The sequence below is a fragment of the Leptinotarsa decemlineata genome, unplaced genomic scaffold (assembly GCF_025532065.1).
Source record: "Leptinotarsa decemlineata unplaced genomic scaffold, Ldec_3_MD MMD2_tig00001719_RagTag_RagTag, whole genome shotgun sequence".
NCBI lineage: Eukaryota > Metazoa > Arthropoda > Insecta > Coleoptera > Chrysomelidae > Leptinotarsa > Leptinotarsa decemlineata.
This window is the reverse complement of record NW_027412569.1, coordinates 4,196,851-4,214,133: the sequence shown is the minus strand read 5'-3', so window position 1 is coordinate 4,214,133 and position 17,283 is coordinate 4,196,851. Positions and strand designations below refer to the sequence as shown.

Below are 17,283 nucleotides of genomic sequence, written 5' to 3'. Positions count from 1 at the left end.
ATTATATAGAGTTTTAAAATCCTTTTTATGAATAGAAACTATTTTCGAGATTTTAAAATTACCTGGAGAGATGCCTTCACATACAATTTTATCATTTATATATGCCAAGGGGATACATATGAACCAACCAACCTTTATCAGTATATTCGGTGGCATGCAATCATTTCCATGTGAATATTTGTGTTCTACATCATAAATTGTTCGCAATATTTCATTTTCAATTTCACTAGTTCGGACTTCCATTGTCTACTATATAAAATGATTTGAAATCCCTGAGACAACTAAAAAAGAAGAATTAGAAATGAATAGCTGAAAATAACAATTAAATTAAGCAAAATGAACCTGAAATGAAATAATAGTGAAATAAAATACAAGTAAAATAGAACATCTGAACAAAAATAAATAAAAATAAAGAAATGAAAAAAGAAAATAAAGATAAAAAGTTGAGAGATTCCAAGTCACGTTAGTTCACGACGTTTCGATTGTTAGTATCTACAATCGTCTTCGGGTGATGACTGGACTGATTCCTCCGAGAGATGACTATTTATAGGTCGTTCGAGTACTTTCACTTATACCCGCTTTCCATTTTCCGCTTCACTGGTTCCGTGGGAAATGACCGTTTGGCGAGAGTTGGCCATTTTTCGCTTGATGATGGGTTTCCATATGTTGCCTATTTCTACGCTGGCATGACTGAATACGTTGTTGGACAACATGTAAGCGGCTTCCTTGAATTTTCTCCTGAACCAATGTTCCTCTCTGTGCAAGATCTCAGCTTGGGACCACTCGATGTTGTGTTGATGGGTCCAAACCTGGTCTGCTATTCCTGATTTGCTGGTTTACCCTCGCTGTGTGTGTTTCTTGTGCTCGGCAATGCGAACATTCAATGGCCTCTTAGTTTCACCAATATAGGATTTTCCGCACTCACAGGTTATCCGGTAAATGCAATTCTTGGAATCGCAGTCCGCGTTTGGTGGCCTGGTTTTCGTGAGGCTGCTACGGATAGTGTTACCGGATCTGAAGCGGGTTCTGATGTTGTACTTGGAACCAATTCTTCTTATTCTCTTCGATAATCCTCTGATGTAGGGAAGTGCAAGTACTAGTTGTGTCGGCTTCTCTTCCTTGCGAGGCTCCTGCTGTCTTTTAGCCAAGGTCTTTTCTACCATCGCTTTGGAGTAGCCATTCCGTTGAAGGCCATTTTTGATGATGCCCAGTTCATTTTCGAGACCTTCCTTTATATTACAGAGCCAAAACCACGGTCTAGTAGAGTGTAGATGATTCCTCTCTTAGTTGATTGATGGTGGTTGGATTTCCGGTTCAGATACTGTCCTGTGTGAGTGGCTTTCCAATATACAGATATTTCCCATTTAGTGTCGGTCCTCTTCACCAAAACGTCTAAGAATGGCAATTCGTTGTGGATTTCCTTCTCCATTGTGAAAGTGATGGAAGGTCTCACGCTGTTGACACTAAGTGGGAAACATCTGTACACTGAAAACCCACTCATACGGGACAGTATCTGAACCACGAATCCAACCACCATCAATCAACTAAAAGAGGAATCATCAAGACTCTATTAGACCGTGCTTTCGGGCTCTGTAACACGAAGGAAGGTCTCGAGAAGGAACTAGACATCATCAATAATGATCTTCAATGGAATGGCTACTCCAAAGCGATGGTAGAAAAGACTTTGACCAAAAGACAGCAGGAGCCTCGCAAGGAAGAGAAGCCGTCACAACCAGTGCTTGCACTTCCCTACATCAGAGGATTATCGGAGAGGATAATAAGAATTGGTTCCAAGTACAACATCAGAACCTGCTTCAGATCCGGTAACACTATCCGTAGCAGTCTCACGAAAACCAGTCCACCAAAGGCGGACTGCGATTCCAAGAATTGCATTTACTGGATACCCTGTGAGTACGGAAAATCCTATATTGGTGAAACTAAGAGGAAATTGAATGTTCCCATTGCCAAGCACAAGAAACACACACAGCGAGGGGAAACCAGCAAATCAGGAATAGCAGACCATGTTTGGACCCATCAACACAACATCGAGTGGTCCCAAGCTCCTGCCAAACGGTCATCTCCCACGGAACCAGTGAAGCGGAAAATGGAAAGCGGGGATAAGTGAAAGTACTCGAACGACCTATAAATAGTCATCTCTCGGAGAAATCAGTCCAGTCATCACCCGAAGATGATTGTAGATACTAACAATCGAAACGTCGTTAACTAACGTGACTTGGAATCTCTCAACTTTTTATCTTTATTTTCTTTTTTTATTTCTTGATTTTTATTTATTTTTGTTCAATTGTTTTATTTTACTTGTACCTATTTTATTTCACTATTATTTCATTTCAGGTTTATTTTGCTTAATATAATTGCTATTTTCAGCTGTTCATTTTCAATTCTTCTTTTTTAGTTGTTTCAGGGATTTCAAATCATTTTATATAGTAGACAATGGAAGTCCGAACTAGTGAAATTCATCATAAAACATTGTCAATCACCTTCAAACATTTCATTTTCACTTACCTACTGGTTACAGAAAGATGGTTGGGAACACATAAACCACTCTTTCATAAAATAATGAATTTTTGAAGCTAGCTATTTTATAAAATGTTCGTCAGATTTGCAATAGTGTTCGGGTGGCAAGTGTCTATCCCATCAGCTTCCAAAGTTATGAGATCCAAGTTTCGTTCTGACAATTTTAGTCTCGAAGATGAGCCCCGAAGTGGTCAACCTAGAGTAATCCAGGACGAGGATTTGAGGACTCTGGTGGAGACTGACCCATCACAAACGTTGTGTGAGATAGTAGAACAACTGGGAGTTAGCTCCAATACAGCTTTTTATTGTTAAAAACGTATTGGAAAAGTCAAATGTCTCGAAAAGTGTGTGCTTCACGGTTTGAACGATCGACAGAAATTGTCACGTTTCGAGGTCTGTTCTTCTTTGCTTATGCGCAACCAAAACGATATTTTTTTTGATAGAATGGTCACGTGTGATGAAAAGTGGATTATCTTCGACAGGAGTCATTCAGGACACTGTTCGGACACCGATGAGCCACCCAGGCACTACCCAAAGGCGCAAAATCACAAAAAAAATACCATGGTTACTGTATGGCGGTCAGCAGCTGGTGTGATTCACTATAACTTTCTGCAACCGAGCCAAACCATCAAAGCAATGTCTTATTGTGAGGAAATTGACGAACTGTGCCATAAATTAGGTGTTGCTCCACGTCAACACCCGTCCGCATGTTCCACAAATCACGGTACGAAAATAAAACGAATTGAGCATCGAAGGTTGTCTCACCCACCATACTCCCTAGACCTTTTGCCAACCGACTACCATCTTTTCAAGCACTTCGATAACTTTCTCACCGTTAGAACCTTCGCCAATTAGGACCGGGCAAAAACGGCCTTCGTCGACTTTATCGAGTCCTGACGGAATCAATCGACTCGTGTTACGTTGGCAAAAGTGCACTGATTCAAATGGCGCTGAAATGTTTCGAAACTATGGACGGCTGTAACTCTAGAAATAAGAGAGCAGCAAGTAGGCTGCATTGACCGGCCAAATACCGCACTTTAAAAGAATGTTTAAGCAATTACTTGCTTTAGTTAGTATCACTTGAGAAACACAATCGGTAATCAGACAATAATTCTACAAATTAGAAATGAATTAGTACTCATACTGCACCAAGGGCAAATTACAGTGAATGAATACTCATTAATCTGCATCAAGAGCTGGCAAGCGGTTTCGATTGTGTTCGTAAATAAGGCCAGCTTCAGAAAAACATCTTTCGCTTCAAACAATGCTGCAAGGTGCTAAAAGATAGATGCACTCCAATCAATACAATAAATCAATTAATGAAATAATTATTAACTTCGTTTATCAACGGAAAGTTCCGATTTGGACCACCCTATCGTTTGCGCGCCGCCAACGCAAACGTGCTTCTTGCGATGCACCAAATGGCAAAGTTCTGCCGGATATTCGGCGGCTGAATATCCAGCTATGAGGTTGGCCGAGTATCCGGCTAAACTACTATCCAGCTTCAGAAAAAATTCTTTCCCGTTACCCACTACTGCAAGGTGTGAAATATAGATGCACCGCAATCTGCAAAATATCCGGTTATAAAATTGGCCGAATATCTGATATCTGGCTAAACTGCTATCCAGCTTTGGAAAAAATTCTTTTGCTATACACACTGCTGCAAGGTGTGAAAGAAAGATCCTACTACAATCAATACAATAAGTCAATGAATGAAACAATTGTTAATTGCGCTTATTAACGGAAAGATCCGAATCGAACCACCCTATCGTTCGCGCACCGACTATGCAAGCGTGCTTCTAGCGGTGCACCAAATGGCAACGTTCCGCCGGATATTTGGCCGCCAAATATCCAGCTATATGGTTGGCCGAATTTCCGGTATCTGGCTAAACTGCTATCCAGCTTCAGAAAAAAATATTTTGCTGTATACACTACTGCAAGGTGTGAAAGACAGATGCACTGCTATCTGCCGAACATCCAGCTATAAGGTTAGCCGAATATCCGGTATCTGGCTAGACTGCTATCCAGCTTCAGAAAAAATTATTTTGCTATTCACACTGCTGCAAGGTGTGAAAGATCTACTACAATCAATACAATGAGTCAATGAATGAAACAATTGTTAATTGCGCTTATTAACGGAAAGATCCGAATCGAACCACCCTATCGTTCGCGCGCCGCCTATGCAAGCGTGCTTCTAGCGATGCACTAAATGGCAGCGTTCCGCCGGATATTTGGCCGCCGAATATCCAGCTATATGGTTGGCCGAATTTCCGGTATCTGGCTAAACTGCTATCCAGCTTCAGAAAAAAATATTTTGCTGTATACACTACTGCAAGGTGGTAAAGACAGATGCACTGCTATCTGCCGAACATCCAGCTATAAGGTTGGCCGAATATCCGGTATCTGGCTAGACTGCTATCCAGCTTCAGAAAAAATTATTTTGCTATTCACACTGCTGCAAGGTGTGAAAGATCTACTACAATCAATACAATGAGTCAATGAATGAAACAATTGTTAATTGCGCTTATTAACGGAAAGATCCGAATCGAACCACCCTATCGTTCGCGCGCCGCCTATGCAAGCGTGCTTCTAGCGATGCACCAAATGGCAGCGTTCCGCCGGATATTTGGCCGCCGAATATCCAGCTATATGGTTGGCCGAATTTCCGGTATCTGGCTTAACTCCAGCTTCAGAAAAAAATATTTTGCTGTACACACTACTGCAAGGTGTGAAAGACAGATGCACTGCAATCTGCCGAACATCCAGCTATAAGGTTGGCCGAATATCCGGTATCTGGCTAGACTGCTATCCAGCTTCAGAAAAAATTCTTTTGCTATACACACTGCTGCAAGGTGTGAAAGAAAGATCTACTACAATCAATACAATAAGTGAATGAATGAAACAATTGTTAATTGCGCTTATTAACGGAAAGATCCGAATCGAACCACCCTATCGTTCGCGCGCCGCTTATGCAAGCGTGCTTCTAGCGATGCACCAAATGGCAACGTTCCGCCGGATATTTGGCCGCCAAATATCCAGCTATATGGTTGGCCGGATTTCCGGTATCTGGCTAAACTGCTATCCAGCTTCAGAAAAAAATATTTTGCTGTACACACTACTGCAAGGTATGAAAGACAGATGCACTGCAATCTGCCGAACATCCACCTATAAGTTTGGAAGAATATCCGGTATCTGGCTAGACTGCTATCCATGTTTGTAAAAAAATTATTTCGCTATACACACTGCTGCAGGGTGTGACAGATAAATGCACTGCAATCAGTGTAAGAAGGTAATGAATTAAACAATTGCAAATTTCGCTTATCAACGGAAATATTCGAATTACGCAAGCGTGCATCTTACGATGCAGCAAATGGCAACGTTCGGCGACCAAATATTTGGCTGCAAGGTTGGCCGAATGTCCGGTATCTGGCTAAATTGCTATCCGTTTCATCTCTAATTTGGACCATCACGAATTAAATATTAATTCAATGACATTTTTGAAGCAATTTTTTGAGGGATCCTAGGGCGATAATGAAAAAGACAAACTGAAGAAATAAACATCCGTTGGTTTATTTGTAACTTACTAATAAGGTAATTATATAATCAGATAATAGTGAATGCAACGCATCCAAACTCTGCACATGTACATTCCTTAAGCTAAAAAAATATACACAAGTATCATCATATCATAACATAACAAGCCAGTCCAAGTCACTATTAAAAATCAATAGAACCGAACAACTTAGAGTTGCTAAAAATATTTTGTATAAATATTAAATACTGTCAACCATAAAAAATTGTTCCATTTCAGGATGTTGCTCGAGTCTAATCTACCCCTTGGAACTGTTTTTCCCGTTTTGATTCAATCTGCTCAAGAATGAAGGAAGCACAAATGACAAGGGAGATTCAAGAAAGATCCTTTCGAGTGGGCGATTGACGGATTACTTCTTTGCAGTCGTGTCTGTGATGTGGTCCGGTTTGAGACCAGCGGCGTTACGTTCCCACATCTTGAAGTACAGCAGCTCCAGTCCTTGTGCGTATATTTTGCAATCGAATAGAGGCGAATTTGATCGAGCTGTCCATACCTTGTGTCTCATGGCTTTCAAGCTGAAACAAAACCACAATAAAATATTGTGAATCCATACATATATAATATGATTCTAATACAGTGTGTTGTGTCACATTGAAGTTCCATTAGAAGTTTGAGATGAAAGAGTGAAGATATGAAAAAACGTTTCTTATAGAAGTTTTAGATATAAATGCTTGAGGTTTCAAAAAAATATTTTTCAATATACATGGGTATATTTTTGAAAAGCCAATTTTATGAAAATCCTCATAAGGTCAATATAAATAACATCGATAACTATATTTATTTGATAACGATAGTACTAAAAAATTTTAAACATGAAGATAATTTTCAAATATTGAATCCTCCAGATTCTCAGTCAAATTGCTTTTCAATAATGAAAATAAATATTCACTCAAAATCTTCTTTTATTTATATTTATTTATATATATATACACGGGCAAGCCCAATTCAGATATAAGTAGTACAGTGTTATGTAGTACTTGACGCAATACAGTGGATTAAAGTAAATTATAACAATAATACAATTCCGAAGTAAGATAATAGATTATTTAAGAAAAAATTTAAATGTAAAACAATATGAACTAATATAATTCTTACAGGCAAGTAACACTAGACACAATACAACAACACAAGCAGAGGGTATTAGATGGCTAAGTGAAGAATATGGTTTTTAAAGCGGGATAGTGATATATTGAAGATATGAAGGTTATTTAAAGAGTTAGCTAATCGAAGAGTTCTGGGAATAAAGCCGTTATGAATAATTAAATCTGTGAAAAGAAACGTAGAACGTTTGCACCTGTCTAGTTGAACGACTGGGGACATGTAAAAATATTTTAGAGAGAAGCTCGGGACTGATACTCAGTCCGTTGATAATTTTGAATAGAAGTATTGAATCTCTATGTTTTCTGCGAGCCTCAAGAGAAGGTATCTTCAAAATGCATTCCAATGCAGTATAGTCATAGTATACACCCATCTTGAAGGCAATATATCGCAGGAAATTGTGCTGTACGGCCTCAAGTTTCACTTTTTGTGTAACGTAATGAGGGGAGCAAACTGTGGAAAAATAAAGAGATTTAATAGCAGTGATGTTGGTGAAATCACGAGTGGTTCTCTTTATAAAGCCAAGCATCTTCTTTGATTTTTGAATTACAGCGGAAATGTGTGATTTATAGCTAAGTGTGGAGTCTAGGATCACACCTAGATCTTTGGTTTCAATAGCAGAATGTAAGGTCTGATTATTTATACTATATTCGAAAGTGATTGGGTGATGTGTTCGATGAAAGCAAAGAATTTGGCATTTAGATGCATTCAAACACATACCATTTTGCGAACACCCGTTTGATAGGCAATCTATACCGTTTTGTAGACACAATGTATCAGCTACACTTTTAATTATTTTGAAATATTTTAAATCGTCGGCAAATAGCAAAACTTCCCTTCCATGGAAACAGCTGATTAGATCGTTGTTAAAAAAGGTTAAGTAACAGTGTTCCCAAATGTGAACCTCGTGGAACACCCAATGTAACTGCGATGGTATGAGAATAGTAATGATCAACTCTAACAATTTGTGTTCTTTCCATAAGATAGCTCTTAAGCCACTGCAATATTTGTCAATTAAATTGTAGTATAAAAAGCATGAAAAAATTAATTGTGAAACAAATATGTTCCATTAGGAAATATTTTTAAAAAACTGTTCCGAGATTTGATTTACCCAGTTTCAGAAAAAAGTTGTTGGTCAAACTACTATTCGATAATAAAAAATATATACCTTTAAAATATCTTCATAACAAAAGATACTTTTAAAATTAATTTTCTCTCAAAACAGGGACGGAGAATGGATCCACTTTTCAACATTATATATATACGACAGTATATATAGCCATATATAATACTATTTTATCAAGTATATTGCTTTCCCGATGGAATCCAAATCTGGAAAGCAATACATGTCATTCAAAATTTCAATACACCACCCTTTTATCGGGTACCCATATAATGCGGAATATTTCAGAAAAACCCAATTCATTGGTATCTAAAACATTTATATGATATCGAGTAAGATCAAAACAAATTTCATTATATTACCTTAATTATTATTATTATATTTCACAACATCTCGGGCTCAAACCACTGGAAACTAGAAGATTCCAGTCAGACCTATGTTATATTTAGTGTCTTCCATAATGCTTTTGAAAAATCGCTGAATAATGTCAGCTAGGATGATTAGGTAAAAGCTTGCTACTTCAATTTTAGTGTGTGTAATGGTGACCATTTTCGAAATTATAGTAATTTGTTTTGTATAACTTCTGCCATGTGATAATTTTTCGGTTGTAATAAGAATATTATTTTTGTGGTAATAATTATATCGTTACCGTGATGGAGGGGTTTATCCCATAAATGAATGAACATTTTTCACATCCCTCCCTTCAAAAACCTATTGAGAAATTTCATGCATTTGTGAATGGTACCCATTGCTCACAAGCTGATTGTACTAAAGCCTGCTGTTTCTCTTGATTTTACTTCAAGAAAGAGCTGTCCAAAGTAATATGTTGTATGTGTCCTTTCGCAAAATGGCTGTTTCTAGAATATCTAAGGATCTTGGATGAAGGTCCATCCTTGTTGATTATGACCAACCTTCTAAATGTTGATCAACCCATTCCCGTACTTCACATATGTGTTGTTGAAATTGCAGTAAAAACCTAAGAGTTCCACCATAAAGTAATTATTATTACTCTTTATTAGCAAATAATGCTCTTTATAGTACAGTCAGTCACTTATAAAATACAAAACTATGAATTTTCGTGGCTATTTTCTTCTGAATATAACTACAGTGTGCATTAAGGTTCAATTCTTGATCTAATACCACTCCCAGATATTTAAAAGTTGTTACCCTTTCAATGATGACATTATCAATATGAAGATTCAATGACAATGACATTAAAACCTTAACGACGCTTTGGAATATTGAACAAAGAAACAATATTCCTACTTTCACTGTAAACAAACATAACCTATAACTTTCAGAAGTGACGCCTACTCGTTTGAAAAACTATCAGCGAAATGGGATCATTGCTTGACCTGAGTTTTATTGCATGAAGATGTATGCTCGATCAATGTACTGTGAACAATTGTTTCTATAATCTAAACATATGAAACCATCATTTTTAAAGGCCTTAAGTAGCATTGCAAAATGTAACGACTTGAAAAAACCATGTTAACTTCTGAAAATTTGTATTTTCAAAAAGCACCGTTTGAAGTTCATAACTGTTCAATTCCCAGATTACTAAGCCTGGAAATTAAACTCTCAATGAGCTGGGCATTATTCAGTCACTCATTAATGAACCAAGCAAAAACAACAGTATCAAACAAACCTAGCTCGACCAACAAAATACTCACTATTCTTTATCCGTCCCCAGCTTGATGGCGATGTCCTGGTACTCCTGCCTCGACCTGGCGATCAGCTCTGGGCACCCCAACGTATTTAGCTGACTCGCAGCCACCCTGGAAGCCAGCGTCTCTCCGGGCAATGTAACAACCGGCGTGCCCGTCCATAACACGTCCATACTGGTCGTGTGACCGTTGCACAACGGCGTGTCCAAACAAACATCAGCGAGCTGCCCCCTGCGGACATGCTCCTCCTTGGCGGCAACGTTGCTGAAGATGATCTTGTCGGCGGGAAGGCCGAGATGTTGCGCGGTCGCCAACAGGTTCGGTTCGCCGACGGCGGGGAAACGGAGCAGCCACAGCACCGCGTTCGGCACCGCCTTCAGGATATTCACCCACATGTGCAGCGTCATCGGGTCTATTTTGTACAGTTGGTTGAAGTTGCAGTAGACGACTGCGTCGTCAGGCAGGCCGTACTGCTGTCTCGTGGTGACGACGATGTTCTGGGGGACTTCTTCGCCGGTGGCGGCTTTGTTGTTGGTTTGAGTCGTCGCGAGTCCGTTCTGAACGACTACGCCGTTGAGAGAAGTCTGAACTTGGCCCGAAGCAATCATATTTTCGATTGGCATAGTAGTAGGCAATTCAGCGACCTGAAAAAACAAATGAGAATACAATAACATTTCATATATGCACTGCGATGACCTAATTAATCATTATCATCATTATCATTTTTAACAAAATGGAGTTTTGTGGGTGGGGCTCTGTTCCTGAAGCCTCTTTTATAAAGGGAGGGCGGGCCGCCTACCACTTCCCATAGCGTGCGGCAAGTGATCACTGGATCCGGAAATCATTTGCTCTAAGTGAACGCAAGTAGGCAAGAATGGTCTCGGCTATTTTTCCGCCCAAAACTTCTTTCACACTGAGGCAAGTCGTGTTGATCTTGAGATTCGACATTATGAAAAGTACCATTCCACCAGGTACACTATCAATTAGAACAACCATTTTAATAAAGTGGTCTGGGTAGTCTATAGACTTTTAAAGAGAAAATCTGGATATTTTATCCGATTCTCCTTGATTTTTCGGAAGATATTCGCTTGCCCGGAGCTACTACAAGACGGATATCATCTTATTTTGATGGTCATGGAGAAGACTACATCGGGCTTATGAGCTCGTATCAGCCCTATGGTGAGAAATGAATATTTCCAATGAATTCAGCAACAATTGATTCAATATACTTTGGAGCTCAACATAACATCGTTGTCTCGACAATACCGTAGGGGAGTGGAAGACGAGCATAATTAGGGCCTCGTTGTGTCGATGGATTCTCAGGCGCCTCGCAACAGGTTCTGCAGCTGGTAAAGAACGTCTATACCCATTATACGATTACAGTAGAGTAAGAAGACACCATCCTAGCAGGTCATGAGAAAAGCGAAAATCAGATGCTTTGATAAGGTGGAATCTCCAAGACCCCATCATTTGGGAGATCCTTGTGAGCCCACTGGAGTAAAGTGAACTATGTGGCTTTTTTACTGAGCAGATTTTAACTTCGTGAAAGAGTTGTTGTAACCTCGTGTCAAAACAAAAACAAGTTAATCAATCATTTCGGCAGCTGCATTGAAAAGAACTACTCCAATTCCTGCTCTCTCATAGTCGTTGAACATGCAGGGAAAGGGATTCGAACTCAGGCTCCATCTAGTACCATTCTGTTACGTTGACACTTCAAAATCAAAAGTCCACGGCCTCCCTAGTATTTATCAAGAGATGTATAATCGTGGAAAGGACGATTTGGGATGCAAACTATGAAGATGCATCATTTTTTGGATCTTAACAACAATCTGAAAGGGTTTTACCGAGTTCACTTGACTTTTTTCAATGAGTAGCCCAAAATTGTTCTTCATCGACAGTTCTGATTAGCAGATCTGTTATAGTTTGTGTTGATACCTTCCGCAAAGAAGCTTTTTCATGAGTGGCGTTTATACACTCTGAAGTAAGTGAACTCCAAAATCCAGATGGTGTAGGGTGCTTCCCGTAATCCCTGCAATGTCATCTTTTGAGATGAAACATTTGTCTATTCCGAATCCACACTGACAGCATTCATGAACCCCCCCTCCTCCATATTATCCCAGCAGTGATACAGTTATACCTTTTACGTTTTTTTGAAAGAAACGGTTAATGGCAATAGTAAGATGCACAAAAGAAGCGAACTGAAATACACCCCTTCTGATAGTGGCTCATCTCATTGAATGAATATGAAATGAGTATCATTATATTTGAAATATAAATAATGTCGATAACATCATGAATAAAGGAATTCGGTAATGTTAAAAACCATATTAGTAACTAACTACAAAATTTTCTGGACTGTGTTGAAAAACTGTTGCCATTCGTTATTGCGCGTTTTGGCACACATCACTAGGAAAAATAAAAAAAACAAAAGGTAATTACCTTGAGGCTGATTTCCACCGGCTTAGCCGCCTTCACAATCTCTTTAATCTCCTTAATGTCCGCCGACTCCACCAAAGGAGACAGATCCGTCGCATTTATTATGGCTACGTTGTCGGCCAAATTTTGACCATTCCTATCACTCACAATCAACCTCTCCCTAAGATGGGGAAACATCTGCTTGTGGTCGCCGATAAAGTACGTGTACGGCATGTACGCCAGCTTCTCGCTGTACTGGTTAGCAACTTCGATCGGAGAAGTAATTGCGTCCGTAATCAAATAGTCCATGAAAATGGCGCCGCTGGTGCCGGGATAACCCAACCACATGACCTGAACTGGAGCAGGCCTCAACGCGAAAATTTCGTTCCTAGCACCTTTCGTGTATCCGTTCATGTTCACCAAGATGTGAATGTTGTCCGAGTAAATGCGATCGGCGGCTTTGCCGTTGCAAGGGATGTTTGATAAGTCGATGAAGTGCTCCGCCTCTCTGGAAATCTTGCTCCGGAAAGTGGTGCCGTCGTCTTGACTCAAGGCATAGCAGAACACCTCGACCTTGGTTTTGTCGTGCATGCCGGGAACCGATTGCATCAAGTGCGACGTGGGATGATTACCGAAGTCGCTGCTGACGTACCCGATCCTCAGCCTACCTCTCAGTTCCGTGGGAAACTTGTAGGGCGCTTTGTGGAGGACGTTGATCTTCTCCAAACACAAGTTGGCGTGACGGGCTGCGATCGCTTTGCGGAACTCGTGAGACAACGGGTACAACATAGAATGATGAGGATGGACTGACGGAAGTCGGTTCTTGTCCAGCTGATCGGCGACGATGCTCACCAACTTCCTCATCCTGGAATCATAGTCAGTCCAGTCACAAACAATCTGCAAGCAATGCGCTAGGTTGCAGTACGCATCCGGGAAATCCGGTTTCAGTTTCAGAGCTGTCCTGTACGACTGGATGGCTTCTGGAATGTTCCCGGAATCTTTGTGGATGCTCGCCAGGTTGCTGTGGGCGTCGGCGAAGGCTGGGTTTATTTGAATCGCTCGTGTGTAACACTGTAGGGCTCCGGAGACATCTTGCATTTCTTTAAGAGTATTTCCTGAAACAAAGTATAGTATTTCTCATCTCAGAATTTGGCAGTTGTTAGTCTAACAGTTATCATGATACCAGTTAGATTGTATGCAACCAGTTCAACATCCATGTCTTATAGCCCAGCTGCATCAAAATAATCTTCACGATTGTACAAATTAAACTCAAATAATTTTTTGGGAAACTGCTACCCTGTACCTAGGAAAATAGAGGATTCTGCAGATCTTGTAAAATTATAATAAGTGTAGTGTTTCGGAAATTCTCGATATTTTGGTGAATCTAAAATAGTCTTTCTCAAAGTGGGCGATAACGCCCCCTTGTGAGCGCTGGAGGCCTATTATAGGCCTTTACTGCTCCCCTATTATAGGGGAGCAGTAAAGGGCACAGAGAAGATTAGGGGGCATTAAAGTGGTTTAGGGGGGCGATAGCTAATTTAAAAATGTTGTTTTGTTTTTAACACAAACTTTACCGCTCCTTTACGCTTAACGCGCGTTTCCTCGTGTAACGACATCTAGAGGACTAGACAGTAACTATTTCCTATACGGTAGTTGTCAAACTGTACAAATAGATGGCGGTGAGCTTCAATGCGAAGCGAGAAGTTTCTAGTCTCCATTCTCGAAAGTACTAGGCCCGCCCACTGCCTCATATAAAAGCGCGCGCGCCATCCAGCCAGTAATGTCATTCGACAATATAACAAAACAAGTGAATTTAATTAGCGACCAGCTAGGTAAAGTGCTGTACGTGCGGTGGTCAATACTGTGAGTGGTGTCATTAGCAAGTTTTTAATACTCGATTCTTTACTTCGGCATTTTTGAAGACAAAATTATGTCGGAAGCAAAAAAGAAGAAAGGGCACTATAGCGCGGAATATATAAAATATGGATTCATTGAAAATCCCACAAATCCATCTTCGCCTATGTGCCTTCTTTGTCAAAAAACATTTTCGAGTGGAGCGATGAAACCTTCAAGGCTACAAGATCATTTGAATAAAATGCATTCAGATAAAAACGACAAAAGTGTGACTTATTTTCAAGAACTGGAATAGAAATACAAAATAGAAAATTTCTTTGAGCAATAGTTCCGTGCAAGACGAAATGATGAGATGGCTGAAAACATTGAAGAGTTATTGTGCAATCAATCATCTGAAGATTTCTAAATTCTCAATTCAGTTAGATGAGTCCACTTTACCAACCAATGAAGCATTGTTCTTGTCATACGTGAGGTTTATTAAAAATGAGAAAATATATCAAGACCTACTATTTGCCAGAAATTTAGAGACGGATACAAAAGGAGAAATTATATATAAAATTTTGTGGAAAAATTTTGTGATGAGAAAGAAATTTCACTGAAGAATATTATATCAGCTGCTACGGATTGCGCTCCGGCGCCAGATTATTTATCAGCTTTGTGTTGCTAATGATGAAGATTTCAACCGATTGCTATTTCACACACAAGTGCGTTGGTTATCAAGCTGTCTTACTCGATTTTACAATCTATTTGACTCTGTAATAGAGTTCTTGGAAAACAAAGACAAAGAATTATTGCACGACAACCTCATCACTTCAATGAATGATATTGCGTACTTGACAGACCTGTATAAATTGTTTAATGATGTCAATCTCCAACTTCAAGGTGACGACTTGAATTTGATTAAAACAAAAAATGTAATTGCTGCTTTTGTAGCCAAATTGCTCTTATATTATAAAAGAATAATATCGGCGGACGTGAGTTTCACAATTTCCCCAATCTGTCAGCAGTATCCTTCAACAACGACGACTTGCTTGTTTACTGCCAACATTTGGATAACCTCCACAGTGATTTCGCAGAACGATTCCAGGATATTTTAAAATTGGAAATACCGGACTGGGTGTTGGATCCTTTTTCAAATGTCAACACAGCAGGATCATCCCAGCTAGAAGAGGAACTGATAGAACTGATAACGAACGAGGAAATAAAAATAAAATTAAAAAATGGATACCAAGAATTTTGGCTACAAAAGACAAGCCTGCAATTGTACCCTGGATTGTGGCCCATCGTTCAACGATTTTTAAAAATCATCAAATCCATCCTTCACATTAGATTAGTTTTAAAATTCAAATTGAAATGTTTGTTTTCATAACATGAGTAAAAGTTTTCCTAATATTACAAAATGGTATTTTACATTACCTTCATCAGAGTCTTATTTTCACATGACACACATAATTTAATTATTAAAATAATGACTGTGATTGTTATTCTTAAGATGTGGTAAAGTAACAAAAATTGGGGGGGCGCTAGAAAATAATTAATTCTCGAAGTAGGCAGTAGACAAAATAAGTGTGAGAACCTCTGATCTAGAACAGTATTTCATAAATATACATGATAGGTAATGAACGGTGGTGGAGAAGGCAGTAGATACTATAGGGGGGTCGATGACGGGATGTCCGTCCATGCAAATGCTCACTAAGAATGATCCAGAAAAAGAACGGACCAATAAGGAGTTACAAGGGTGTCCATTGTAACAATGCGGACCAATCGGAAAGACCCGCAACAGTGCGAACCAATCGGAGTGAGTATTTGCACGGAAACCCCGCCCCCACCACTGTCCAGTGCCTTTCTATCCATCACTCTCTGAAATTATAAATATGAGTGAACACCGTAGCTCGTCTGTCACTTGTTGCTGAGACTTCGAGATATAACTTTCGTCCCCGCAGTCAACGCACATACATACAACTGATGATGTTTGCCTCATTAGCAAATGAAACATTTGGTACTTTGGGATAAGAGATATAATATTCTAGGTTGGCCTCAAGGGATCGTAGCATTCAAGAATTTCTGCGCTGTCTCTATTGTACAGTAACTTTTTCTCAGAGGTAAGTAAGTATACATGATGTCTATTCTGTGATTGGGTTGTACGAACTACAATTTCATTTCAGTAAATGATTGTTCTAAAATCCTTACCCATATTAGAGTAGGCATCAGCGAAAGTCGGCTGGATCCTGATGGCCTCTTTGTAGTGCATCAGAGCCTCGTTGAGTTTGCCCTGCTGCTGCAGCACCGACGCCAGATTACTATGCGCGGCCGCGAATTCCGGGAACACCTCCAAAGCCTTGAGGTACAACCTGGTGGCCTCTTCGATGTAACCTTGCTCGCGCTTGATGTTCGCCAGATTGTTGAGGGAATCGGCGTGCGTTGGGCAGAGCCGTAGCGCCGTGTTGTAGCAATCTTCGGCCTCGGAAACTTGTCCCTTCTCTTTGAGCGCGTTCGCCAGGTTGCAGTAGGCGTCGGGAAAGTTGGGTTGGAGATCGATGGCTCTTCGGTAGGTATCGATGGCCAGGTCGATGAGGCCCTGCTCGTAGTAGACGCAAGCGAGGTTCCCATGAACGACGGCATTGTTGGGGGAGAGGTTGAGGGCTCGGAGGTAGGCCGCTACCGCTCTGAAAATCAAAATATACTTTTATTGGAAGTTGATGTTTCATGATGAAGGTTGAAAACACAAAAAATGTGAAATTATCATTTTATTTTTATTCATTTACTTGACTCAGGATGCCAAGAAATACAAGCCCAAAACGACATCCACGAAACATTCAATACATACAGATTTTGGGGTTACAAAATAATTGTAATTGAAGCAGTACAAAAATGAAAAATCTTCAAAATCTTCACTTTAGTCCAAATTTTTCTCTCATTAAAAATGTTCGATCTCCCAGGAAATAGTGACTATAAAGGATATGGAGGAAGATGTTGACCTTCCCAAACCCTACAAGCAA

The 17,283-nt window shown here is 39.8% G+C and overlaps 1 protein-coding gene across 3 annotated transcripts in view; it reads right to left on the bottom strand.

Annotated features, from left to right (window-relative positions):
• Window positions 1–6,081: 6,081 nt before the first annotated feature.
• sxc (O-linked N-acetylglucosamine (GlcNAc) transferase sxc) overlaps window positions 6,082–17,283 on the bottom strand; it is a 98,689-nt gene continuing 87,487 nt past the window's right edge. For all 3 annotated transcript variants that reach the window (XM_023159471.2, XM_023159470.2, XM_074176341.1), the window contains 4 exons: window positions 16,475–16,950; window positions 12,455–13,545; window positions 10,022–10,659; window positions 6,082–6,642 (listed from right to left, as the gene is read on the bottom strand). In XM_023159471.2, coding sequence (XP_023015239.1) covers window positions 6,477–6,642; window positions 10,022–10,659; window positions 12,455–13,545; window positions 16,475–16,950 — 2,371 coding nt within the window. In that variant the 3' untranslated portion in view covers window positions 6,082–6,476. The remainder of the gene's footprint in view (window positions 6,643–10,021; window positions 10,660–12,454; window positions 13,546–16,474; window positions 16,951–17,283) is intronic.